The 25,524-nt window shown below is 38.3% G+C and overlaps 6 protein-coding genes across 12 annotated transcripts; 2 read left to right on the forward strand and 4 right to left on the reverse strand.

The window, feature by feature from the left end:
- Positions 1–188: 188 nt before the first annotated feature.
- LOC111205196 lies at positions 189–4,328 on the reverse strand. Of its 2 annotated transcripts, XR_002657627.2 has the most exons (8): positions 3,418–4,328; positions 3,054–3,321; positions 2,662–2,776; positions 2,463–2,587; positions 2,046–2,336; positions 1,805–1,968; positions 1,616–1,736; positions 189–1,547 (listed from the first exon to the last, which is right to left on the reverse strand). XR_002657627.2 is itself a non-coding variant. In XM_048755098.1 (5 exons), exons 1-5 carry the CDS (start codon positions 3,547–3,549, stop codon positions 2,254–2,256), a joined length of 723 nt encoding a protein of 240 aa, XP_048611055.1. In that variant the 5' UTR covers positions 3,550–4,328; the 3' UTR covers positions 189–2,253. The 2 variants fall into 2 exon arrangements, 1 of the variants encoding a protein (XP_048611055.1); XM_048755098.1 differs by having other exon boundaries at positions 189–2,336.
- A 546-nt stretch (positions 4,329–4,874) lies between these two features.
- On the reverse strand, positions 4,875–6,495 carry LOC106387372 (RNA-binding protein CP29B, chloroplastic-like). Of its 2 annotated transcripts, none has more exons than XM_048755096.1 (5): positions 6,036–6,495; positions 5,806–5,907; positions 5,354–5,686; positions 5,173–5,271; positions 4,875–5,077 (listed from the first exon to the last, which is right to left on the reverse strand). In XM_048755096.1, exons 1-4 carry the CDS (start codon positions 6,405–6,407, stop codon positions 5,206–5,208), a joined length of 873 nt encoding a protein of 290 aa, XP_048611053.1. In that variant the 5' UTR covers positions 6,408–6,495; the 3' UTR covers positions 4,875–5,077; positions 5,173–5,205. The 2 variants fall into 2 exon arrangements, with proteins under 2 accessions (XP_048611053.1, XP_048611054.1); XM_048755097.1 differs by having other exon boundaries at positions 4,875–5,090; positions 6,036–6,483.
- A 1,053-nt stretch (positions 6,496–7,548) lies between these two features.
- LOC106387369 (adenylate kinase 1, chloroplastic-like) lies at positions 7,549–9,064 on the forward strand. Its single transcript, XM_013827213.3, has 4 exons — positions 7,549–7,915; positions 8,114–8,254; positions 8,323–8,595; positions 8,669–9,064. Exons 1-4 carry the CDS (start codon positions 7,628–7,630, stop codon positions 8,810–8,812), a joined length of 846 nt encoding a protein of 281 aa, XP_013682667.1. The 5' UTR covers positions 7,549–7,627; the 3' UTR covers positions 8,813–9,064.
- A 575-nt stretch (positions 9,065–9,639) lies between these two features.
- Positions 9,640–11,226, reverse strand: LOC111215106 (40S ribosomal protein S5-1). The gene is made up of 5 exons (XM_048755100.1): positions 11,072–11,226; positions 10,900–10,994; positions 10,278–10,549; positions 9,990–10,193; positions 9,640–9,891 (listed from the first exon to the last, which is right to left on the reverse strand). The coding sequence occupies exons 2-5, from the start codon at positions 10,990–10,992 to the stop codon at positions 9,837–9,839; spliced, it is 624 nt and encodes a 207-aa protein (XP_048611057.1). The 5' UTR covers positions 10,993–10,994; positions 11,072–11,226; the 3' UTR covers positions 9,640–9,836.
- Positions 11,227–12,726: 1,500 nt separating this feature from the next.
- On the forward strand, positions 12,727–22,703 carry LOC111215104 (ABC transporter G family member 33). 5 transcript variants are annotated; one of them, XM_013827207.3, is made up of 22 exons: positions 12,732–13,237; positions 13,298–13,421; positions 13,649–13,734; positions 13,806–13,890; positions 13,965–14,124; positions 14,510–14,586; positions 14,655–14,708; positions 14,803–15,195; positions 15,260–15,541; positions 15,626–15,939; positions 16,021–16,181; positions 16,429–16,532; positions 16,612–16,765; positions 16,835–16,948; positions 17,027–17,103; positions 17,189–17,521; positions 17,599–17,889; positions 18,254–18,337; positions 18,447–18,580; positions 18,650–18,880; positions 21,765–22,191; positions 22,291–22,703. In XM_013827207.3, the coding sequence occupies exons 1-22, from the start codon at positions 12,939–12,941 to the stop codon at positions 22,555–22,557; spliced, it is 4,251 nt and encodes a 1,416-aa protein (XP_013682661.2). In that variant the 5' UTR covers positions 12,732–12,938; the 3' UTR covers positions 22,558–22,703. The 5 variants fall into 5 exon arrangements, with proteins under 5 accessions (XP_048611051.1, XP_048611050.1, XP_048611052.1 ...); XM_013827210.3 differs by having other exon boundaries at positions 12,735–13,237; positions 17,030–17,103; positions 18,653–18,880; XM_048755094.1 differs by having other exon boundaries at positions 12,727–13,237; positions 15,260–15,939.
- A 33-nt stretch (positions 22,704–22,736) lies between these two features.
- Positions 22,737–24,672, reverse strand: LOC106387366 (myosin heavy chain, clone 203). Its single transcript, XM_013827211.3, has 4 exons — positions 24,291–24,672; positions 24,048–24,155; positions 23,793–23,934; positions 22,737–23,576 (listed from the first exon to the last, which is right to left on the reverse strand). The coding sequence occupies exons 2-4, from the start codon at positions 24,083–24,085 to the stop codon at positions 23,187–23,189; spliced, it is 570 nt and encodes a 189-aa protein (XP_013682665.1). The 5' UTR covers positions 24,086–24,155; positions 24,291–24,672; the 3' UTR covers positions 22,737–23,186.
- Positions 24,673–25,524: the final 852 nt, after the last annotated feature.

A 25,524-nucleotide genomic window follows, 5' to 3' on the forward strand; every position in this document is an offset into this window, starting at 1 on the left:
AAAAAAAAACTGAAACCGCATAAAAAGAAAAACAAACCAATTGCTGGACCCTTGAAATTTTTATTATTTTTCTCAGTGAAACAGGCAGAAGATTATATATTTACCTGCATATTCTATGGGCCGGTCAGAGAGTGGGCTATCCATTCTGTTGAGTCGGCGATCCTCGCAACCAACCTATTACAAATTAGGTATATGTATTAGGTTTACTTTGAAAACGTGTACGTTTTTCGACGTATCCAAAGAATGATGGGTTTTTTTTTTGAGAGATGGATTGTTTAAGTTTATTTCATACGCAAAACAATGATGAGTTTTTGGGAGAGCTTGATTAAACATAAGCTAACTATGTTTTTTTTTAAATTTCCACCACTAAAAACACAGCAGAGCTTTATAAGATTTCGTCAAAATCACTACACTCTGGTTAAACTAAACATCTCAGAATGTTAATGAATGACCAAAACAGAGCAAGACCAAGCTTTTCATATTTTAAAAAGAGAGCAAAATCGAATGAAACTCAAAGCTTCACCACATAGATTAAGAGCAGAACATGGTAAATTAATCAAAAGCCATATATTACTGTGAAACCAATCAACACAAGGCTGAGTAATCTGAGACTGACCAAATATTATTGTATGAGTACCTGTTGTGAGCAGTCGCGAATTGGTGAGAAGCGTTTGTGCAGAGGGAGGCGTTGAAAATAATAAGGTTAATAGAATTACTTAGGTTGATTGATTTTGTGTTGATAAATAATATATCAGACACGTAATTGTAGCTAATTTCCTAAAGTGTAAGAGGCAATATTCGTGTATAAATGTGTAAATATTAGCAATCTTAACCTCACATTTTCAAATAAAATGCTTTGTATCAGGATCAGGCAAACCAGGTTCCATTTGGGTAGTATTGCAAAGAACAAATAGAGCAGGAAATAAAGTCCACATGACCCAATTTAAATATCGAACCTAAAAATATAAAGCATCAGATACATCAATACTAAAATGTTTAACAAAAAGGAGTAGCAAACATAAGGATAACCAAAAAAGTTTTAACAAAGATAGTTCAGATGCTGCAAAGACAAAGTTTGAATATGAAAGAAACAAAGCACAATAACTTAATAAACAAAACCAGTACTTAAAACTTATTAGCCACATAAGACCATTACTTAAACTGCAGCAACACACAATCACTGCATAAGAGGATAGGCTGAGGCTTTATTAGCCACTCTTGGAACGCTTTGCTTCAAGTGATTCAAGACTCTCAGAGGATTTTCTAACCCTATCACCAGCGGAATGCTCAAAGCTTGTAGAAGGACCAGATTCATCACCTACACCCTTCAAAACATCATCGGACACTGCTGGAGTAGTGCCTTCTTCCAAGTGTGCTATAGCAAGTGGAGCTTCTGGTGGAAGTATCTTTGTGACAGTTATGGTTTGAGTCTTGCCTGTTAGATTATGATCTGAGACTTTGACAATGAACTTGTGCGTGTGCCCTATCGTATCAAGTAAAGCTTGCGGTACCGGCACGGGATGGTCAGCTCCTAATCCCTCATTTGACTAACATTCAATAAATTAATTTTTAGTTAGACCAATATGGGGCTCAACATAGACAGACTTGAAATTACCTCAAAACATTTGGCAACCAATTCGGATGCATGCTTCCCAGTCAACTCTTTACCAACATCACCAAGAATGGCAAAAACTGCTTGTTCACTCTTGTCATAAACATCAATCTTCGTGAGATATCTGCAATGAAAGATGATTAGTTATTATTTCTTACAAAAAGTAGATAAAACATTGTCTAAAATACTTACTGAGGAACGCCTGTGACCTCCCTTTTCACACACTTCTTATTGTTGCAAATCAGTGAAGTAGGCCCTTTGATTGCCTTACTATTACACCCACCACAAGAAATATAATACCAAGAAGAACTCTGGACAATATCATCTATAGTTGTTGTGCACTCAAACCAAGCAACCTGCAAAATTGAGAAAAATAAACTTCATAAATACCCAAGCATGTCATAATGAATGATAAAACAGATCAACTTTGAACCTTAGTAGTCTCCTGCTTGATGTAAGAGTATAGTTCCTCTAGTGTTACTGGCTCAGGCTTAGTGACAACCTCTGCCGTAATCTTATTAGCAATGTCCAAGTTATAGCTCAGCCTGAGGAAATTGAGGAACACAAAAATATGTTAGAAAGTCACATGAAATGACAAAGCAGAAGCTGTATGAAAAATGATCTGACTACAGAAATGCCTATCATGCAAGATAATCCTTGGTAGGCTGGACATCAGTATCCATAAACACTCTAGATGATGCCATAGAAGCAAGAGCAAGGGTTCCTGATCATAACAAATAAATTGATTACCAACAAAAAAAAATTAAAGGAAGAAAGCTATAGACTTGCAACGATTATTTCATTGATATTATCACATATTGTATTGAAATATTTTAAGTAAAATGATAACCTCCAAGATGTTTAGGGTTTACTGTGGTGACCAAAAGAACGGTTGGAGTCCGTCCATATGATATGAACTTCTGGCAGAACTCGGATGCAGCATTGTCCCATAGATAGAGCTTCATCACTGGTCCGCTGTGTAAGGATAAAAACCATTTGTTAAAAATAGCACACAGAGATTGCGTCTAAAAAAAAATAAACAAACTTACTCATGTGTTTGTACATGAACACACAGATGCCGCTTCTCTGCTATGTCAACTTCATCAAGAGCAGTGTGGTCAGTGATAGTCTGCCCATTCACCAGTTTCATGTGGCCAACATAATCTGAAATAGAATATATAAAGGTCCCAGATATCAGACTTATACAACTAATATCATTTCAAACGGGTATAAAAGGAACTCATCATTTGTTCACAAATCACATATCTACTATAAATATGTAAGAAAAACTCATTGAAATAGTAGTTACTGGAGGTGATTAATTATTCTAACCAAAACATAAATATGTAACAAAACGCATTGAAATAGTAGTTACTGGAGGTGATTAATTATAACCTAAAGATCTAAGTATAAACACCAAAAAGAAGTCAGCAAAGCTTACCATAAAGATCAACTCTGCGGTCGCAGTTGGCATGAAACTCCTCGTACCTATGGAACCTGAACCTGTCTTCGAGAATTGGGACCGGATGGTTCTCGAGAACTTTCAAATCAGAGTTCCAAGAGAACGAAATGGTGGCCCTATGATCAGCAACCCGAAACTGGACTTTGCTTCTGGATCCGAAGAAGTTACTCAGTTTATAAACAGAACCTGATGTCAGCTTATACATCCCAACCCGTCCTGCTGTAATAAAACCTTGGATGACAGTTCCCTATAAATCATTTGGAATTGACATTATCAGAAATACCATCTCAATCAACCAATTTTAAAACAGTAGAAATTAACAAAGAACAATTTTTAGAAGAACCTCTTCGTCAATAAGAAGCATCTCCTGTCCGATGAGTTCTTTCGTGTTTAGATTTCGAGCCTCCCAAAAGTGAATCAGACGAAACCTCAGCTCCGCTTCGTGTGGGCTGAATGAAACATCTCTGAAGAACATCTATCGGTCGCCATGCGCGGAGGAGAGAGCAACATCAGATTTTTGCTTCTTCGGAATGTCAGATGGAACATCACTCTTGCCGTTAGGTTTCGCCGCAATCGCCGAGGCAGCAGTAAACTTCCCGTGTGGCTTCATAGACGCGAAGGAAGCAAACGTCTTCTCGTTGGTCTTCTTATCACTCTTGCCGTTAGGTTTCGCCGCAATCGCCGAGGCAGCAGTAGACTTCCCGTGTGGCTTCATAGTCGCGGAGGAAGCGAACGTCTTCTCGTTGGTCTTCTGATCGCTGGAGACTGTAGAGTTGCCTTTGGATTCCATCGAGATAGTTACTTGAGAGAATCTTATGGATTTTAATGGAAATATAAACTATGAAAAGAGATTTATAAATAGAGAAACGAAGAGGAAGGTGAAAGGAATCCATTGATTAAGTTCAGTAAGAGGATTGATTAGATCAGATAGTGGTGAAACGGATCTGAAGGATCTGGAGAAGAGTAACGAAAGAGGTGGAAGGGGAAAGGCAAGAGAAGAAGAAGATACGACAGTCGGCGGAGAGGAAAGAAACGATACGACTTTGGAGAGTTGTTGGTGATGGACTGGGCTTAAAATATTTTAAAAAGCCCACTAACTCGGATTGGTTTGTATGACCCAAACACATCGTATTTCTCTAATGAAAATACACAAATACGATGGTGACGTGGAGTAACCAAGCTGTGGGATTGGCTCTAATTAACTGTCCTACGTGGACACCTTAGAATGCCATGATATCGGGCTTTTAGTAGTGTTAGATGCCCCAAGTATTATTTTAGCAACTTTACAAACTTTAATTATCTATAAAAAAAACTAAAATATGCCCCTTAAAATTTGCTGTCCTAAGCGACCGCTTCACTCGCTTATCCTAAAACCCGGCCCTGTTAGCCATCGCAATATCTAGGTGTAGTATATATTAGGGTATAACAACGAACTTAGTAGAGTAGTATGAAATTCCCTTAAACTTGGTTTAGTTTGGTTGAAACGCGTAATTAAATATCTTAGTATGAAACTCCGCAAGGACTGATGATGTAGAGTCTAGAGACATACTTGAGACCATCGCAAACACTATACACTTTCAATGGAATCAGATCTCTCTATGGACGAGTTTCGACACTAGATCCATAACATTGGGCCATTGTAAGAACCATGTCTTTAAGCAAATATTTGATTTCTCTTGAATTTGCTCATTCAACTGCATATTGTATTTGATTCAAATAGATTGCTCTGATTTTGGTGTTTTATGTGGTTATCAAATGCGTTTATACTCATAAGCGCAGAAGATCAGAAAGCACTGAACAAGACAGAGAAGATTGAATCAAAATAAAGCGAAGCAGTTAATGACAGCATTCAGACAGACAAGAACATGGTCTTCACTTATAAATCTTAAACTCTATTATGTTTTTCAAACAAAAGACCATCCGTGCATCCAAGGCACAACAACACATAGCTTAGTACGGTCCACCGAAACTGCCATCCTCTCACAAAAACTGCTTCAAAGCGCCTGTTACAATTTCATTTACTCAGATAAATCAGTCATAAAGTGGTTAATAACATCAAAATGCCCTTCTATAAGTACAATGGTTAAGTCAATCATACCTCTCCAGAGAATAGGAAGCCATAGATTGGTGCTCAAAACTGGCGCCTTGGAGGCCTAGCCTCAGCTTCAGACACTCTAATCTGCCTCCCGTCCAAATCCTACACAAGTCACATCAAAAGCATATCAAGAGAAGTTTCACTGATCACACTGTAAGTGTCAATAATAAAAAAAGATACTTACAGCACCATCCAAGGTTCTGATGGCATTCTGAACCTCTTGAGCAGAGTTGTACGTCACAAACCCAAAACCTTTCGACCTACCACTGTCCCTGTCGTAGATGACTCTAGCCTCAACAACCTTCCCTTGCTCCCCGAACAAACTCTCGAGCGCCATGTCATCGACTCCCCACGAGAGATTGCCGACATAAACACGGTTCCCTGAACCAGCACCACCACCTCCACCATATCCTCCACCGGAGCTTCCAAAGCTGCTTCTAGGTCCTCTTGAGAAGGAGTCTTCCCTCTTCGGTGGAGGAGGACCCGCGTTAACTCTCAACGGTCTACCATCCAACTCCTGCAAACAAAACCCAATAAGAACAACAAAACAACACAAAGGTTCCAACTTTTTGTCTTTAGCAACCACAAGTTTTTGTCTTTAGCAACACAAAGGTTCCGACATAAGTATGTTCTTACATAGCCATTGAACTGCTGTTCAGCTGTCTGAACCTCAGAGGCTGAAGACATAGTCACAAACCCAAAACCTCTGCTTCTCCCTGTCACCTTGTCATAGATTACCTAAACAAAGACAACAAAACGAACAATCACTAAAACCAATCTCAAACAACAACAACAACAAAAAAGATTCAATCTTTATCTCATTTCTCGAAAACCCACAACTCAATTTTGAGTTTTTGACCCGTTACCTCAACCATCTCGACGTTTCCGGCGCTCTCGAAGAGCTGAGCGAGCTGAGCGCTGTCGACGTTAAAGGGGAGGTTACCGACGAAGAGCTTGAGGTCAGAAGAGAAGGATTGCTCCCGCCGCGGGGGAGGAGGAGCGTCGTCGTCAGCGAAGATGCCGTCTTCTTCGACTGAGAAGTCGTCAGTAACCGCGACGTTACGGACGAAGCGAGAGGAAGCGGCGGAGATGGAGAGGGAGAGGGAGGCGGAGAGGGAGTGGAGATTGAAGGAGAGGGAAGGAGGTGAGAGGGAAGCGGAGGCGGGTCTGGAGATGGAGAAAGGAAGGGACTTGGGGGTGAAGGTGGAGAGAGCGAGAGAGGAAGCTGAAGCAGCCATGGTGAAGAGATGAGAAGAGATAAGGTTTGTTTTTAGCTTTAGGGGTTTTTTGAGAGTGGAGATAAGATGGTGTGTTTCTGATATTTATGGGCCAAATGGGAATAAATATCTTTGCACAAAATATCTCATTCTGATTTTTATTTACAAAATTTGCCTCAAAACTTTATTTTATTGCTAAATATTCTGCTGCTAATAAAATTTGTCAAATTTTGATGAATTTATCTTAACGTCATCTCTAAAAAAAGTATGTATTTAAAAAAAATATAGGTTTTCATAAATTTGTACACAATTTTTTTAGAAAATCTTAATTTTCAAAATATTTTGTATTTTCTCACTTTAGTGGTGTTATCTTTAGTGAGATGACAGATGAGATGAGATCTAAGCCGTAGAGTTTTGGATGGACAGTGGAGATGGCACGTCTCATGCCAAGGCCCCAAAAATATAAAAAATCTATAAGATAGGATATTTTAACTAAAAGCCAATGGAATTAACAACTCTCGTTCCAGCACAGATCTTTAACTCCAATAAATTCAGAAAACAATACAGTTCCTTTAAAGAAAACCACTGAATCATACAAAGGTTGCTCCATTCAAAACAAGTTAATAAGAAACTATTTATTTGGATAACAATAGAAGACTGAAGTTCTTGAACTGCAAAACGCTTTTAGGATCTCTTCAATTGGAGGGTCATCTCCAGCTTCTTTGTCCTGAAACGTTCCAACAAACAAGTTGTTGAGTACGAGATTGTGATTAATTTACCCCTTTGATTACATTGACATGGTGTAAACACAAGTATTTGATCAAAACGTGTTACCTGGTCCATACTCCCCGGTCCGATCAAAACATGAGAAACACCAGATGCATCCATCACATGCTAAGAAAACCTCAAATGTATCACTTAATGAAATGATCAAAACCACATCAAGATTTTGACATTGTTGTTTTTACTCCGGGAAAGCCGAAAGAAATAAGAAAAATCCTAACTTTAAGTTTTAGTTAGAAAAAAAAATCAAATTAAAAAAATCTCGTGGAGTGGAGTTATTACACGTTGCATAGATGACGTAAGCATTGTCCGAAACAGAAAAAGTCAAACGCCACGTAAGCTCAGTAAGGGTAAAAAGTTTTGGAAAGGTAGATCCTTTTCTAAAAGCGAATGTTCCTTCTTTGCACGTTCAAGCGATCTCAAGCCGCTCCTCTCTCTCTCTCTCTATCATCTCTGAAATGGCGAGAGTACTGCGTGTGGCGAGATCCTCCTCCTCCCTCTTCAGCTTCGGAAGCAGATCTTATTCAGCCGAAGCTAGCCACGTGTCCTCTCCCCCTCCTCCGTTTCTTGGAGCTCGCAGAGACGTTACCAAGGAGAGAAACGTGCAGTGGGTGTTCCTCGGTTGTCCCGGTGTCGGGAAGGGGACTTACGCCAGCAGACTCTCGAGTCTCCTCGGTGTTCCTCACATCGCCACCGGAGATCTCGTCCGTGATGCGCTAGCTTCTTCCGGACCTCTCTCCCGACAGGTTCTTGTTTCACTTTATGTCCAAATGAATCCCAAAACGACGTCGTTTTCTGTTTAAATCTGCTAAAAGTTCATGTGTCTACCAACAGATCTAATGAACTAGTGTTTGTTTTGTCCTAACGGATCTGATCCTTTTTCTAATAATAGTCAACGGCTCTCTCCTCTTGCTTGTATTGAGATTCTTATTACTTGATTGCAGCTATCAGAGATTGTAAACCAGGGGAAGCTTGTTTCTGATGAGATCATAGTGAACTTATTATCAAAGAGACTTGAAGCTGGTGAAGCCAAGGGCGAATCAGGTTTCATTCTTGATGGCTTTCCTCGTACCATGAGACAAGCTGTAAGTTAATTCATTGACTTCACATCATATTGAGCAAAGTTTTGAATGATTAATCTTTGTGTTTTCAGGAAATATTAGGAGATGTCACTGACATCGATCTAGTGGTGAACTTAAAGCTACCTGAGGAGGTTTTGGTTGACAAATGCTTAGGGAGGAGAACGTGTAATCAATGCGGTAAAGGTTTCAATATAGCTCACATCAACTTAAAGGGTGAGAATGGGAAACCAGGAATCAGCATGGATCCACTTCTCCCTCCACCTCAGTGTATGTCAAAGCTCATCACTCGTGCTGATGATACTGAGGAGGTTGTGAAAGCTAGGCTCCGTATTTACAATGAAACCGTAAGTCCTCTTTCTCTCTCTCTATTGTTCTTCCCATTTTAGCGATGCTTGATGCTTTGAATGATGTGTGCAGAGCCAGCCTCTTGAAGAGTACTACCGTATCAAGGGAAAGCTGATGGAGTTTGACTTACCTGGAGGCATCCCTGAGTCTTGGCCAAGGCTGTTAGAAGCTTTAAGGCTTGATGATTACGAGGAGAAGCAATCTGCCGCGGCGTAGTTCAACTACAACTCCGGTTTATAATTCTTTGCATGTGGAAGACATGTGCCTATATCAGTTTTGTGTTGGAAAATAAAGAAAACCTTAGATTGTTTTTTTTTATTGCCTCAGATCAGAATAATCATCATCATACACACTTTGCAAACTATATGATGTATCATGATTGTTTATGAGTTTGCTAGTTACAGGAATGTATAAACACTTTGGTACACTTTTGATTATTTATTGTTGAATGTGATCAATGATTGTTTATGAGTTTGCTAGTTACATTACATGAATGTATCAATACTTACACTGCTTGTTACACATCAGGTTTGATGTTTGGGCTCTTGTGATTAGTTTGTTTATTGTTGAATGTGTGTGATAATATTGCGGCTGGCCGAGCTGGCTGGTTAAAGAACACAACCAGACAGTAAAGTAAAACAGTCGCATACATTAAAGATTTTGTGGAACGTATAACCAGCTCCTGTCTGTCCTAGAATTGGCGGTTCGGGATAGAACTGTTCCTTACATACTGGAACTTCCAGTAGAATTTGATGCTAATTGTTGGTCCTAAACTAGTGTGTATCAGTTGCTATGTGATCTCATAACTGGACCTTATCTTATGGTTTGTGCTTGAGGTTTCTGAGAAATCGCTGGGTTCATTTGATTCTTCTGGTTTGACAATTAGTTTCTTGTTATGGACACGGTGAAATCAGACTCAAATCGGTGGAATAAGACAGCCTCAAAGAAGGCAGACATAATCATGTTTGCTCTTGATTCATCTTCAATCTCAACAGGACATTAAAATCAATTTGTAGCTTTATTTTGTTAGTATATAGATTTGATGAAATAAACAACCTTTAAATTATAAATATAAAGATGAAAATATTCTTAAACATGAAACCGTTTTGATCAAGATTCAAAAAAAACTTCATTAAAAGATAGGGACATCTTCTGAAACATATCCAAAAAGCTCTAATGAAAAACAGCAAGATAAGGTCTTTGAGATGTAATGCAAACTCAAGGCCTAGGAAGATCCTCCTTAACGGTTGGCCTTCGCAACTCTCTCAATCTCATCCTTCTTCTTGATGGCATAGCTGCAAAAAAACAAGACAAGATGCTATTAGTATTTAGCAACAAACAAACACAATTTGTGAACCCGCTTTAAGAGACAAGACAATGTAAAGATGTTTACCTGTTGGAAGATCCCTTGGCAGCATTGATGAGCTCATCAGCAAGGCACTCAGCGATTGTCTTGATGTTTCTAAACGCAGCTTCACGTGCACCAGTGGTGAGCAAGAAGATGGCTTGGTTCACACGTCTTAGAGGAGAGATATCAACAGCCTGCCTCCTAACCACACCAGCAGATCCAATCCTCGTCGCATCCTCACGTGGACCACTAGCTCACCAATAAAACACACACAACATTAGAAAAAAAGGTTTCTAGTAACACGCAATAAAGAATGCAACATTGTTGTCTTACCTGTTGACAATGGCATCAATGATAACCTGAATAGGGTTCAAGTCAGTCAAGAGATGGATGATCTCCATGGCGTGCTTGATGATCCTCACAGCCATCAGCTTCTTTCCGTTGTTCCTTCCGTGCATCATGAGAGAGTTCGTGAGCCTCTCAACGATTGGGCACTGAGCCTTCCTGAACCTCTTCACAGAGTATCTTCCAGCAGTGTGGGGGACAAAGGTCGCGTGCTTAGCAGGCTGAACACCAATGTAGTCAACAAGACTAATGTCTGTGACCTACCCATTCACAAAAAAAAAAAACACAAGATCAACAAAACAAATACTAAGAACATAGCCATTGTTGCCAATTTAAATTTTAGAGATCTAATATTCAAAAACAAACCAAACAACACAGAAAGTGTTGGACTTTAAGACAAAGAAACATCAGGATCAACCAAGTGTACTGAGACAATAAAACATGAATTGAAAATTAACAAAAATAAAAACAAAAAGAGGACATTTTTTCCGACATAACTCCATGAGTTATATCTAATTCAGACAATGTAACTATTTTTTTGTAATAGACCAATCATTTCATTGTAGAATTAGATCCTATAAAGATTGCAAATGAGCTATCGTAAACTTACCGAAACGTCATCAAAGCTCCAGCGATTGAAGAGCTTGACCTCGTTGGTAAGCTGCTGCTGAATCTCAGCGTCAATCTCAACGGCGGCGGCCATGGCTGGAAACACCAAACAAAAGCTTAGCCACAAGCACACACGCAAACCAGAGAATCGAAGATGAAGAAGAAATCAATACCTCAAACTCGTAAGCGTCGTGTGGAGATGAGACGGGACTAGGTTTAGCTGCAGCTACTGCTTGAAGAAGGTGGTGAGAAGAAACAAAAACCCTAATTTTACTAGAGTATAGGGTTTTTAAAATGGATTTTATTGGGCCCAATGGGCTTTTCGTAAGGCCCAGTCCAAGTCGTTATACCATAAGTCTTTAGAGCATACTAGAAAGAGAGCATTCAATGCGGGATGTCGACTTGCTAGCTCTCGTCCATGCACCGTCCGTCGCCATCAATCCGTGAGTTTTTATCGGTTTTTGTTCAATGACTCCAACGAACTTTGAAAGATTTGCCCACTCTTCCTTGCAAATTAATCACGAGATCATCGCCTTGTACTTGTTACTCCATTTTGTCGTATTATCATATTTACTTGTTACTCCATATTGTCGTATTATCATATTTTTATAAGATATTCACTAACAGTAACAGATAAGTCATTCTTATCCTAAAGTCATTTTAATTCAGAGACGACAAAATTTAGGAAAAATAAATTCTAGATGATTTATCGAAAAATATTTGTGTGTAATGTTATAGTCAGTTAACTTAATTCGTTTGCAATTTCTAGGAATAAAAATATGACAGTCTAATTCGTTAAATTAGTATACTTTCCCAAAAAGACAAATAATACAAGCTGATCTTGAAGAATCAATAAATTAATGTGAAAATGATAGACAATGAACGTGAAGATTGCTTGAGATATGATAAGATACTTTCAATGCTCCCGACAAGAAAAGCATTAATTTGGACTCGTTGATGCATGGGGTAGATAAGAGTGGACAGGGGAGCTTGCAGAGATTGGAAACAAGTATGGGGGATCGAGTTTCAAGAGCATCTCCTCAAGAAATGAACATGAGGATGAGAACATTTCTCGTCGACACACAAACTGCTAAGATAAACTATTGTGGTAAGATAGAATATATGTACCACATCAATGTCCTAGCTAAGAATAGATACCACAGCAATGTTCTAGCAAAGCAATATTGTCGAAAGTTTGTTCATCTATAATTTTCTTTTCCTTTTAATTAATTAAGATGGGTGCAATTTTTGCCTAGCAACACTAGAATATAGAATATGGACCACTTATGTAATTTAAGCATGCATAATGGCACACTATAAGTACTAGCTTTTAAATAAATAAAGTGATCCTTCAATTAATTAGGTATTTCATATTCTCAAAGTAAGTTAGGTAATAATACTTTAATTTCCACACTTTCTTGACCCAATAAAACTCCCCAATATATTATTTGTAGTCTACTTTTTTTTATTAAATTTGTAGATATTGTTAGAGGAATATAGTATGTTTTCTTTTGAATTATTATCTCTTTTTATTTATTTTTATTTCAAATAATAAGTTTGTTTATTTTTAAGAAGAATATCCTACCTCTAGTCAATTCAAATTGTTTGTTTCCGACCATATTCCAATCATGGTAAATTACCCAAAAAGAACACAAAATAATGACGTTGAGACACTCTCAAAAGTTAGCACGTAACAATTGTAGTAGTGAAAAGACGTCTAAGCATATTAAATATATTTACACTTTGAAGACAAATGCATATCTCATTATTGACTATTCATCAGATAAGAAGCCAAGAGAGTACTCACTGAGACATGAGTGGTGATGATTTGAGAATGGAGCCAGGGCCGGCTTAGGGCATGGGGCAAGGGGGCGTGGGCCCCAGGGCCCAAACAGTTTTTAACAAAAATAGTATGAAAGAGGGGTCCAATTTTTTAAAAAATAACTAGGGACAGGGGCCCAAAATTTTTAAATTATTCATATATACATGTAAAAAAAAAATTTTGCCCAAGGGCCCACTATTATCTTGAGCCGGCCCTGAATGGAGCTTGCAGAGATTGGAAAAAGCATGGGGTCGAGTTTCAGGAGCAGCTCCTCAAGAAACGAGGATGAGGCAGAGCATGCTCTGCAGTGGGCTGAGATCCAAAGATTACCTAGTTTCAAACAACTGAGATCATCTCTGGTCGATGAAGAAGGGGATGATGTGGAGAAAGGGAAAAGGGTCGTTGATGTCACCAAGCTTGGAGCCATGGAACGTCGTCTGATGATTGAGAAGCTGATCAAACACATTGAGAATGACAATCTCAAGCTGCTCAAGAAAATTAGAAGAAGAATAGACAGGTATATGTGAAAACAAAGAAACAAACCTTGTGAATCTTGAACTGAGTTGTTACTTTGCAGGGTTGGTGTGGAGCTTCCAAGCATAGAGGTGAGGTATAAGCATCTAAGTGTTGAAGCAGAATGTGAGGTCGTTGAAGGGAAGGCGCTTCCAACTTTATGGAATTCTTTGAAGCACATTTTCTTAGTGAGTATACTTGAGAATATAATGCATTTTGCCAGTAGGTAGTAAATTGTTGTGAACAAACGCGAATTAACTTCAAAGAAAACAAAAAAAACTTGAAAAGAACAAAGCACGATTGAGGCAAATATCATTTTAAAATTTGTATATTGATTATGTGAATAATTAAATCTACAACAACTTAGACAGTTGTTAACATAACTAGTATTGAACTATACTTTTTTCTTCTTTAGGAGTTGGTAAAGCTGAGTGGTGTAAGAACACATGAAGCCAAGATAAGCATACTTAACGATGTTAGCGGCAACATTAACCCTGGAAGGTAGCTTTTGATCCAAGCTTTGAGTTAGTGTGTAATGCACGCAACTAATGCTCTCTTCTTGTTGCTCCAAGGTTAACACTGCTGCTTGGTCCTCCTGGATGTGGAAAAACTACTCTGCTCAAGGCTTTGTCCGGAAACTTGGACAAGAATCTAAAGGTTTTCAGACTTTGTTTCAATCTGATTCTCATGATGCAGATGTGTAAACCACAGAACTCTTTTGTTTTCCACAGATTTCTGGTGAAATCTCTTACAATGGACACGGTCTAAACGAGTTTGTTCCTCAGAAGACATCCGCTTACATAAGCCAACACGATCTGCACATTGCGGAGATGACTGTTAGGGAGACAATAGACTTCTCAGCTCGTTGTCAAGGTGTTGGTAGTCGAACAGGTAAGATGTCTTCTGAAGCATCCGCTAAACTATTTGCTGAAACAGATATATCAATTTTCTCTGTACCAATGTTCAAAAAGTTGTTTGGCTATAACTATGCATTTTATAGAGGACTACCGATTAGATTGATTATTCGGGGCAGTGCTAACGAAATATTGATTTGTTTTATATATTTTTTACATTTTTATATGATATTTTTTGGCTTTAATTATAAAACTATTTTGATGAATTGTAAAAATTAAATATACAAAATAAAACAAATTAGAAAAATCTGTGGATTTGCACTAACATAATTGGTTAATTTAGATTGATTTAAACCAATTTTAACTGATTTAGAACAATTCAAACCGATTTGAATCATGCTCTATACTATTGGCTGAAACAGATATTATGATGGAGGTCAGTAAAAGAGAAAAGGATGGTGGAATCATTCCTGACCCTGACGTAGATGCTTACATGAAGGTCCCATTCCATAAGCTAATCTTTTAAGAGGGATGATTATAAAACCTTTTGTTAATCCCATTGTGCAGGCTATATCGGTTAATGGACTTAAAAGAAGTCTACAAACAGATTACATCTTGAAGGTAATTTCTCTGACAACAACTCAGACTTGTAATCCTTGTTGATTAGCTTCTTGATTATGTCATGTATTTGCAATTTGCATTTCTTTTTCTTCAGATCCTAGGGCTTGACATATGTGCAGAAACATTGGTTGGTAATGCCATGAAAAGAGGCATATCTGGTGGTCAAAAGAAGCGTCTTACTACAGGAGAGATGATCGTTGGTCCAACAAAAGCTCTGTTTATGGATGAAATCACAAACGGCTTAGACAGCTCCACAGCGTTTCAGATAGTTAAGTCACTTCAGCAGCTGGCTCACATCACCGACGCAACTGTGTTTGTTTCCCTTCTTCAGCCTGCTCCAGAGTCATATGATCTCTTTGACGATATTGTCTTGATGGCTGAAGGAAAAATAGTTTATCATGGTCCAAGAGGCGAGGTCTTGAGGTTCTTTGAAGAGTGTGGGTTTAGATGCCCAGAGAGGAAAGGTGTTGCAGACTTTCTACAAGAGGTAAGAAGCCAAGTTTATGTTCCTTGACACTTACGTTTTGTTCTGAGTTGTTTTTGTTTTGCAGGTTATATCTAGGAAGGACCAAGGACAGTACTGGCTGCACCAGGACATACCCTATACCTTTCTCTCAGTAGACGCGTTGTCCAGGAGATTCAAGGAGTTAGAGATTGGGAGAAAGATTGAGGATGCTCTCTCTAAGCCCTATGATAATTCAAAAACCCACAAGGATGCTCTCTCTTTCAGTGACTATTCTCTTCCAAAGTGGGAGCTGTTCAGAGCATGCATCTCAAGAGAGTTTCTATTAATGAAGAGAAACTCTTTCGTCTACCTCTTCAAGACGTTTCAGGTTACATTCTTCGTTCCTTGTGTCTTCTTTCAATGTTCTAGGGTTAGGTCTAAAGAAACCCTTCTTGCCCTTTATGTTTTGCAGCTTGTTCTGTCAGCAATCCTCACTATGACAGTTTTTATTAGAACACGTATGGGTGTAGATATCATTCATGGAAACTCTTACATGAGTTGTCTCTTTTTCGCAACCGTTGTGCTTTTGGTGGATGGTTTGCCAGAGCTGTCTATGACTGTTCAACGTCTTGCCGTGTTCTACAAGCAAAAGCAACTTTGTTTCTATCCAGCTTGGGCTTATGCAATCCCTGCAACCGTGTTAAAGATCCCTCTCTCTTTCTTCGAATCTCTCGTTTGGACTTGCCTTACTTACTACGTCATTGGATACACTCCTGAAGTCTCTAGGTAAGAAGAACTCTATAACCATCTCTTGCTTGCTCCCTACTCAAACGATTATGGAAAGTAATGGTTACTTGGTGTTTTTAGGTTCTTACGTCAGTTCATGATGCTCTTTGCTGTTCACTTCACATCCATATCCATATTCCGATGTATAGCTGCAATCTTTCAGACAGGAGTTGCTTCAATGGCAGCTGGTAGTTTCGCCGTATTAATCACCTTTGTGTTCGCCGGTTTCGCCATCCCATACAGTAAGACTTTTGCACTCTTTCTTCATTTCAGTCTTGTTCCAAACTTCCATCAAAACATGACCAGGGCCGGATCTAGGCACAGCCCAATAAAACATCGGTCTCGGTCCCTAAATTTTTTGAAATTTTTAGTACGAATAAACCCCTAAACTATAGAAAAAAAAAATTGTTTTACTAAGATTTTTAAATGTTTCAAGCTCCCAAAATCTCATATCCGGCCCTGAACGTGACATTGGTTTTGTTGCTGCAGCTGATATGCCAGGGTGGCTGAAATGGGGATTCTGGGTGAATCCTATAGGTTACGCAGAGATTGGGCTCTCTGTAAACGAGTTTCTTGCTCCGAGATGGCAGCAAGTAAGTATCTCATCTTTTTACATACTTCTCTTCATCATTCTTACAAGACTAATCAAGTTTTTCTTGTTATGTTTTGTAGATGCAACCAACGAATGTTACATTGGGGAGAACCATACTTGAAAGCAGAGGACTGAACTATGATGATTACATGTACTGGGTCTCATTATGTGCCTTGCTGGGACAGACTCTCCTCTTCAATACTATTTTCACTCTAGCTTTGAGTTTCTTGAAATGTAAGTTACAAAATATCGAAAAATATGCCATGGACTAAAGCATAAACTGAAGAGCTTCTTTTTTAACAGCTCCCACTACATCTCGCGCTATGATCTCCAAAGACAAGCTCTCTGAGCTGCAAGGAACAAAAGATTCATCACTCAATAAGAACAAGAAGGCAATAGATTACACAGAAGATTCAGGTGAAACATATATGTCTTTCTTGTCATACAAGCAAACTCTTTATTCTCAGTTTAGCTTTATTGACCTAATTCATTCAGCAGGGAAGATGGCCTTACCTTTTAAGCCTCTCACCATAACATTTCAAGATTTGAACTACTACGTTGACGTTCCTGCGGTAAAATCTTCTCCTCCCCATCCTTGGATCTTAACCATCTTCATATGCAAACATGATCATCAAAGGACGTTTTGACTAATCTTAGGAGATGAGAGTTCAAGGATACAATGAGAAGAAACTGCAGCTTCTCTCAGATATCACCGGAGCTTTCAGACCAGGCGTTCTAACAGCGTTGATGGGGATCAGTGGAGCCGGAAAAACAACTCTACTCGACGTTCTCGCCGGAAGAAAAACAAGCGGATACATCGAAGGAGAGATCAGAATCAACGGATACTTTAAAGTCCAAAAAACCTTCGCAAGAGTCTCAGGCTACTGCGAGCAAACAGATATACACTCACCAAACATCACCGTCGAGGAGTCTCTAATCTACTCAGCTTGGCTCCGTCTAGTTCCAGAAATAGATCACAAAACCAAAATAGTAAGCCGGCCCTAGTGATTCTAAAAAAGGCAAGAATGACCTAGAAAGTAACTTGACTGAAAAGAAACTCGTTGCAGAGATTCGTGAAGGAAGTTCTTGAGACGATAGAGCTGGAGGAGATCAAGGACGCGATGGTGGGAGTCCCCGGCCAGAGCGGGCTGTCGACGGAGCAGAGGAAGAGGTTGACGGTGGCGGTGGAGTTGGTGGCGAATCCTTCGATCATATTCATGGACGAGCCGACGACGGGGCTGGACGCAAGAGCAGCAGCCATTGTGATGAGAGCTGTGAAGAACGTTGCGGAGACTGGACGTACCATTGTGTGCACTATTCATCAGCCTAGTATCGATATTTTTGAAGCCTTCGACGAGGTACATATGTTTTTCAAATATGAAAAGTATTTATAGTGGTTTTGTTTTAAAAGAATACTCTCACATGTATTATATTAACATTTTATCCAAAAGTAGATATAAGAGATTTTTTTTCTTCAAAATAGCCTTTATCAAAAATTTGAAAATTATAGAATAATTGAGTTTAGGGTTTAAAAGGGATGGGTGAGATTAGGTTTTATAAATTAAAGTAACTTAATTTTTTTTATTTAAATGAGTGTGTTTTGAAGATCTGTTAGTGTTATATTTGTGATAAACTTTAAAAGTGCTATTTTGGAGTTTTGACTATTTTGTGGATAATTAAGAAGAAATTTCTTATAACATATTGTTTTTATTACATGTTCAGTTGGTACTTCTGAAGAGAGGAGGTCGCATGATTTACACTGGACCACTTGGACAACATTCTTCTCATGTCATACAGTATTTTGAGGTTAGCGTGTTATACAAGAAAATGAGCCAGTTTAGTTTCTATGACTTTTTCAATGTTTTAACGAAATAATTAACTATGTATATTTTTGTTATTTGGGGTTAATGAACAGAGTATCTCTGGAGTTGCTAAGATTAAAGACAACTACAATCCAGCAACATGGATGCTAGAGGTCACTTCACAGTCTGTAGAGATTGAACTCAACATGGATTTTGCAAAAATCTACAAAGAATCTGCTCTCTACAAGTGAGCTGAATATCTCAAAAACAACTGAAACCTTGTCATTTATTACGAGCTCATGTGTTTTCTCTGTAGCAGGAGCAACTATGAGCTTGCTCAGGAGCTGAGCAAACCGGATCCCGGGTCAAGCGATTTACATTTCGAGAGAACTTTTGCGCAGAGCTGGTGGGAACAGTTCAAATCTTGTCTATGGAAGATGAGCTTGTCTTACTGGAGAAGCCCTGCTTACAACTTGATGCGAATCTTTCACACTTTAGTCTCTTCTTTGATCTTTGGTTTACTCTTCTGGAAGCAAGGTCAAAAGATGTAAGTTAGTTGCATAAAATACATTCAAATCATCATTAGAGCATGTTCATTAGTGAGACCCTTAAGTGTCTCTTAAGTGGGGTTTAATAATTTTTTAACTATTAAATTTAATATAAGAGATTTTGTTAAGAAACACTTAATTATAGTGGTTTATTGGTGGTTTCTTAATTAAGGTGCTTAACAAATAAAAAAATATTAAACTTTTTTTAAACATAAAATTTTAAACAAAGATTAATTTTATTTATTAAATAAAACAAAGTCAAACATAACATTTTAAACATAGATTTTAAAATAAAAAAAATTAAAACATTAAAACAAAGATTACTAAAATAAACAATACTAATTTTAAAGCGGCATCCAAGTTCAGTTGTTGTGTTGATCACGTCCAAATTTATGCCATATATGTTCAACCAAATCACCTTTCAGTTGTTGATGCGCTTGTCTATCACGAATTCTTGTTCGAACACCCATCTGATTGGCGATATTTGTAGGGATATCTGTAGAATATGTTAAATCTACATATGAACTTCTGCTGCCTTCGCCTTGTTGGAATCCCGAGACATCAAACTAACTGCATTCATCCCGTTCGTTTTCTACTATCATATTATGGAGTATGATACATGCTCTCATAATCTTCCCAATCTTGACTTTATCCCAACAAAGTGCTGGATTTTTAACAATGGCAAATCGAGCTTGCAAGACTCCGAAAGCACGCTCGACATCTTTTCGGGCAGCTTCTTGATGTTGAGCAAATAAAACTGCTTTCGGCCCTTGTGGAAGTGAAATAGATTGGATGAAAGTTGCCTATTTCGGATAAATTCTATCGATCAGATAGTAAGCCAAATCATACTCTTTTCCGTTGACTGAGAAATTCACTTGCGGGGCTTGACCATTTATGATGTCATCAAAAACAGGTGAGCGATCTAGAACATTAATATCATTTAAGGTACCTGGAGGTCCAAAAAACGTATGCCATATCCAGAGATCATATGAAGCAACCGCCTCTAAAACTATTGTGGGTTTCCCCGAACCACGAGAATATTGCCCTTTCCAAGTGGTGGGACAATTCTTCCACTCCCAATGCATACAATCGATGCTTCCTATCATCCCGGGAAATCCACGAACCTCTCCAATATAAAGTAGACGTTGAAGGTCATCCGGTGTTGGTCTTCTTAGGTACTCATCGCCGAACAAATTTATGATTGCTTCCACAAAATTTTCCACACATAACCGAACAGTGGTTGCACCGAGCCTGAGGTATTCGTCGACCGCATCAAGCGCAGAACCATATGCCAACACACGAATAGCTGCTGTACACTTTTGAAGCGGGGAGAGACCTTGCCTTCCGGTAACATCCTTCTTCTGACGAAAGAATTGGACTTCGTTGGAGAGGCGATCAACAATATACATGAACAAAGGCTTGTTCATTCTAAATCGACGTCGGAATAGATTTGCTGGATATGTCGGCGCGTCACTGAAATAATCATTCCATAACCGGAGATGGCCTTCTTCACGATTTCTTTCAATAAAAACTCTCTTTTTCTTTTTCTTCCTTTGATCTTGTTGATCACCATAAACATTGCACAAATTCTCAAATGTTTGTTCGAAAGTCTGATCAAAATATTTATCGAACATTTCATCAAATGACTCATCCAAATCAAATGACTCATCCGAGATGTGATTTGAAGACGAAGCCATGAAAGACTTGATTTCGAAAATTTAAGAATGGTGAGTGTGTGAACGTGAGATGAAAAAGAGAAGGAAGAGAGAACAAAGAGAACCGAGAGAATGAGAACGTAGAGAATTGTGAGTATGATCAGTTTTTATTTTACAAAGAGAATGAAGAACCGAGAGAAGAACATGAGACTATAGAGATAGAGAATGGTAAGAGAGAATGGTGATTTCTTTACGCTCTCAGCACAAACATTTTATAACCGTCACCGTTAGAGAGAGAGAGCTCGCCGTTGTCCATCGTCGACGAGAGAAACCCATAGAAACGTCGACAAGCTCAACGGAGAGGGAGAGAGAGGAAACGCCGTTTCGTCGACGAGATCACCGAGACAGAGAGAGAGAGAGAGAGAGGAATCACCTTTTCGTCGAGGAGAGCACCGACAGAGAGAGAAAGAGCTCGCCGTTGTCCATCGTCGACGAGAGAAACCCATAGAGACGTCGACGAGCTCAACGGAGAGGGAGAGAGAGGAAACGCTGTTTCGTCGACGAGATCACCGAGACAGAGAGGGAGAGAGAGAGGAATCGCCTTTTCGTCGAGGAGAGCACCGACAGAGAGAGAAAGAGCTCGCCGTTATCCATCGTCGACGAGGAATATCCATAGAGACGTCGACGAGCTCAACGGAGAGGGAGAGAGGAATCGCCGTTGTCGTCACTCTTGCGGAGCAACCGAGAAGAGAAAGGAAAGAGAGAAAGAAACAAGAACGACTTCACCGTTCGGAGAGCCAATAACGACGTGACACGTCGCCCAAATTACCGTGTCTTCGAGCACTTAATTAGGGGACGTCCCTTGGCTTTATTTCGTGTTTTCCATTTTTTTTTATGATTAATTAAGTTAAGGGACATGCTTAAGAGCTGCCTTTGAACATGCTCTTACATTCCTAGTAAAGAACTGTCTCACACATTAGGAAAGTACTATTTTATTTCAAAAATAGCACACAAGAATATTTTTTTCCAAAAGAGTATTAACTAAAAGTATATGGGTGTGGATTTAGTGATTATGATTTAGGGTTTAATATTTAGAGAGTGGAGTTAGGGTAAGAGTTTAGGATACAGAGTAATTTAGTCAATTTAATCTTTAACTAATTATAGTTTGAGAATTTTTCTCTTATGTTCTATTTTTGTCATAATTGTTTGTATTTTTTTTTTTTGGCAGAGATACTCAACAGAACTTGTTCACAGTTCTTGGAGCCATCTATGGCCTTGTGATATTCTTGGGGGTAAACAACTGCACTTCAGCTTTACAGTATTTTGAGACAGAGCGTAACGTTATGTACCGCGAAAGATTCGCTGGAATGTACTCTGCCTTTGCCTTTGCACTGGCTCAGGTTGTGACCGAGATTCCTTACATTTTCATCCAAAGCGCAGAGTTTGTGATCATAATATATCCTATGATGGGTTTATACGGATCTGCCTATAAAGTCTTTTGGAGTCTCTACTCAATGTTCTGCAACTTACTCTCCTTCAACTACTTAGCATTGTTCCTCATCTCCATCACTCCAAACTTCATGCTCGCAGCTATTCTCCAGTCTCTTTTCTTCGTTGCTTTCAACCTTTTTGCTGGATTCTTGATTCCACTACCGGTAAGTTCTTTTTGTAACAAGTCATTATATACCATTATCATCATCGTTGATCTTTACCTATAGTTAATAGTGTTTTTCCTTGATGTTGAAACAATGCAGCAAATACCAAAGTGGTGGGTGTGGCTTTACTATCTAACACCTCCCTCTTGGAGTCTCAATGTGTTTTTCTCGTCTCAGTACGGTGATATTCATCAAGAGATCAATGCATTTGGAGAAACCACGACCGTGGCGAGATTCTTAGAGGACTATTTTGGATTCCATTATGATCGTTTGATGACTTCAGCCATTATTCTCATAGCGTTTCCAGTTGCATTGGCTTCTATGTTTGCTTTCTTTGTTGCCAAACTCAACTTTCAGAAACGATGATCCATCACACACCAACCAAAGGTTTGAAACACCAAAGGGTAGTTTACAAATTACTGTATGGACATGCACGTATTCGTTGTCACACTATTTGTAAACACTAAACAAATGCAAAATTTATTTATAAAATCATAAGAAAGTTGGATATACTCTAATGCATCAAAATAAATAGGTCTACAACATAATAGTAACTCTCTTATTTTTTTACCATAGAGAAATGATCTACGGCTGAATACTTCAAATATTAATTAGTATACTGCTTCATGCAATTGAAATGAATAGTAAAGTATACTGCTTCCTTTATTCAGGCACATCATAATTTTCAAGAAGAAACGTCATTTTCTTTCTTTGATCACAAAAGACACAAGAAGAAAGAGACATGTGTGTGTCTTGTCGTCCTCCCCATCTCTACTAACACTTTGAATTTAATACTGTCAAACTCAAAGGTCTCCTAAAGCCTAATTAATCCCTTTATGATCACATGCCCTTCTCCTTCCTCTCTCTCTCTCCATTCTCCTAGTACCCATCAAGAACTTCCACAAAAGTATTAAACTGTAGCTTCAGGATCCAACCTCAGAGAAACGGTTCTCAATCAAGGTTATTTGAGTATTGGATATTCTTGATTCTTGAACTCAGGAAAAGTCATTACTAGCCTGTGATTCTGCTTCATGACTTGAGGTTGAAGCAACAACACTTTCTTCACCAGAAGAAACATCTTTGATCTTTGAACTTAACTCTTCTTTTTCTTCTTCCACGGAGGCAACATTTTCAGTTTCTTGATCAATGTTTTCTTCCTCAACAAATCCATTTCCATGAGTTTCTTTTTCCTCTCCTTCTTCCTTGGAAGCTGAGGTGGAAACCGATGATAAACAAGAAACTTCAGATGAACTCAACTGCTCTGATCCTTCAGAACTGCGAGACCCTTTTATGGATTCAAGCTTTTTCATCAGAAACTTTAGTCTCTTCTCTGCTTTCTCCCTTAATCTGATCTCTTCTTTCAGATTTTTCTCCAGCTCTTCCATCTGTTTCCAAGAGATTAAAGGTTTTCTTTGAAACAAAAATCAGCTTATTACCAAACAAAGATTAAAAAAAATAAAAATAACAGAGCAAATGAATTTACAAGTAACAAGAATGACTCTTTTCTTGGTTGTTGATTAAACCCAAATCTTCAAAAAAGTAGTGAGAAAAAGGCATTTCTTAAACAAGAATGATGATACTAAGGATTTTATGAAACTTACCTTTCTGGTAATGAGGTCTGCTTCATCTTTTACAGACCTTGAAACTTGCCTCTCTGCAAGCAGTCTCCCTCTTAGACACTCCACAGTTCTCAGATTTCCCTTCTCTTCTCCTTCCTCCATCTTCTTACTTGCAAAATTTGTTCTTAAACAAAAAAAAAGAAGATAAAAATCAATTCCTCATATACACTCTCTACATAGAACTTTCTTAAAATCACACAATACGACATATACATGTATATAAAGAGAAAGAGAAACCTGCATTTCGTGTTGTAATTGAAGGGATCAATTGTCATACTGTTCTTTATATATTCAAAAACCAGAACCAGATTGGTAAAAGCTTGTAAAGCTCAACTTCTCACCTAACTGCAAAAAGGGTAAACTAAAAATAATAAGACAGTTAAGACCAATGTGTTGTTAGATTGATGTCACTATGATTTACATTTATTGTTCATTCAGTAAGAGGAACATATCAACATCATATCTTAAAAACCAACTTACCACGACACAGTCGACACTCTTCTTTAACAAAAAAAAAAAAAAATCTCAAGTTCAAATAGTAAAACAGATCCAGTTTCAAATTCAAACCCCCTCACTTGGTAGAGAAGAGTGAAATGAACTTAAAACCACAAAAGTTTTGAAGTTCTCCTGAAAAGAAGAACAGAATCTGTGGTGTAGGGACATGTTGTAAGCAAAACGACAGTGTGGGATTGGACTTTTGTTACCTTCTCGTGAGTTGGTTGGTAACTCTCCCACTTCAAGACCTTTTTTATGGTTAATAAATTTAACTTCTTACTACAAGGTTAGTTTTATATTATATGATACCGCAAATATGCATGTGAACAAGAGGAGTCATCCTATTTGTTAATATTAAACCATATTGCTATACAATTTTAGTTTTACCAAGTGTCACAGATCCCTTCGTCAACAATATCACAACAATACAAAAACAACATTTCTTGGCCACACAGAAAGTTAATGCTCCCAAGTCCCAACCTCTCGCTATAATTTTACTAAATAGTTTGTGTTAATTTTCTTTTTCAAATTAGATAATTAGTTACCAACACGCAAAGAAAACATTCGAGTGATTAAGAGCTCACTTGTACTTCACTCAAAGATCAAAGTAATTACCATAACCCTTTTAATCAAACTATACTTATTTTGTGAAGCAACCTAATGAATATATTCTTGTTCTTATTAGGAACCCCGCCACTTCAATCCAAGCCACTTAGTAACTCTCAAGTTATAGCGAGCTTGGGTATGATCTTACCGATCATTCAAAGTTATGTTCACTGACAACAATAAAAACTACATATCATGAAAAGCAAAATCATTACACATAAACTCTTTTAGAAGCCCCACAAGAAACCCTTTTGAACTCATTCGACTTCACGGCAAGAAAATCAAAAAGCTTCATCAAGCTCTTGTTTCATGATACACTCCTTGTCACTCATCGACTCAACCACACCCTCTATCATCTCATACATCTCGTTGCTTCTCTCACACGAACCATCTTTCGCAATGAAACTTCGTAATCCTTTACCAGTATCGATCCAGCTAGTTCCAGGGATTTTCTTCAATCCGATTTTTTTCATCTTATCCCTTACCATCTCAGCTTCTTCCCATCTCCCTGCTTGAGTGCATAGATTCGCCATGATAGTGTAACTCCCTGTATTTTCTGGTTACAAAAATAGTAATACTTATATATAAAAATTAATTTTATTTAATATATTTT

This window comes from Brassica napus, chromosome C4 (assembly GCF_020379485.1).
Source record: "Brassica napus cultivar Da-Ae chromosome C4, Da-Ae, whole genome shotgun sequence".
Classification (NCBI taxonomy): Eukaryota; Viridiplantae; Streptophyta; class Magnoliopsida; order Brassicales; family Brassicaceae; genus Brassica; species Brassica napus.

Bases quoted from the DNA above. Each gene is read 5' to 3' on its own strand.
- LOC111205196 (XM_048755098.1), bottom strand. From the start codon at position 3,549: ATGTTCTTCAGAGATGTTTCATTCAGCCCACACGAAGCGGAGCTGAGG. The intron at 2,588-2,661 runs GTAAGTTTGTTT...ATCCTTACACAG, and splicing joins GTTCATGTACAAACACATGA to CGGACCAGTGATGAAGCTCT. The intron at 2,337-2,462 runs GTTATCATTTTA...TGTTATGATCAG, and splicing joins AAACCCTAAACATCTTGGAG to GAACCCTTGCTCTTGCTTCT.
- LOC111215106 (XM_048755100.1), bottom strand. From the start codon at position 10,992: ATGGCCGCCGCCGTTGAGATTGACGCTGAGATTCAGCAGCAGCTTACC. The intron at 10,550-10,899 runs GTAAGTTTACGA...GTGAATGGGTAG, and splicing joins GGAGCTTTGATGACGTTTCG to GTCACAGACATTAGTCTTGT. The intron at 10,194-10,277 runs GTAAGACAACAA...TTGGTGAGCTAG, and splicing joins ATTGATGCCATTGTCAACAG to TGGTCCACGTGAGGATGCGA.
- LOC106387369 (XM_013827213.3), top strand. From the start codon at position 7,628: ATGGCGAGAGTACTGCGTGTGGCGAGATCCTCCTCCTCCCTCTTCAGC. The intron at 7,916-8,113 runs GTTCTTGTTTCA...ACTTGATTGCAG, and splicing joins CCGGACCTCTCTCCCGACAG to CTATCAGAGATTGTAAACCA. The intron at 8,596-8,668 runs GTAAGTCCTCTT...TGATGTGTGCAG, and splicing joins TCCGTATTTACAATGAAACC to AGCCAGCCTCTTGAAGAGTA.
- LOC111215104 (XM_048755093.1), top strand. From the start codon at position 12,939: ATGGAGCTTGCAGAGATTGGAAAAAGCATGGGGTCGAGTTTCAGGAGC. The intron at 13,422-13,648 runs GTGAGTATACTT...TTTCTTCTTTAG, and splicing joins CTTTGAAGCACATTTTCTTA to GAGTTGGTAAAGCTGAGTGG. The intron at 18,881-21,764 runs GTAAGTTAGTTG...TTTTTTTGGCAG, and splicing joins TGGAAGCAAGGTCAAAAGAT to AGATACTCAACAGAACTTGT.
- LOC106387372 (XM_048755096.1), bottom strand. From the start codon at position 6,407: ATGGCTGCTTCAGCTTCCTCTCTCGCTCTCTCCACCTTCACCCCCAAG. The intron at 5,687-5,805 runs GTAAGAACATAC...TTTTGTTTGCAG, and splicing joins AACAGCAGTTCAATGGCTAT to GAGTTGGATGGTAGACCGTT. The intron at 5,272-5,353 runs GTAAGTATCTTT...TGACTTGTGTAG, and splicing joins TCAGAACCTTGGATGGTGCT to GATTTGGACGGGAGGCAGAT.
- LOC106387366 (XM_013827211.3), bottom strand. From the start codon at position 24,085: ATGACAATTGATCCCTTCAATTACAACACGAAATGCAG. The intron at 23,935-24,047 runs GTTTCTCTTTCT...TTTTTGTTTAAG, and splicing joins AATTACAACACGAAATGCAG to AACAAATTTTGCAAGTAAGA. The intron at 23,577-23,792 runs GTAAGTTTCATA...TCTTGGAAACAG, and splicing joins CAGACCTCATTACCAGAAAG to ATGGAAGAGCTGGAGAAAAA.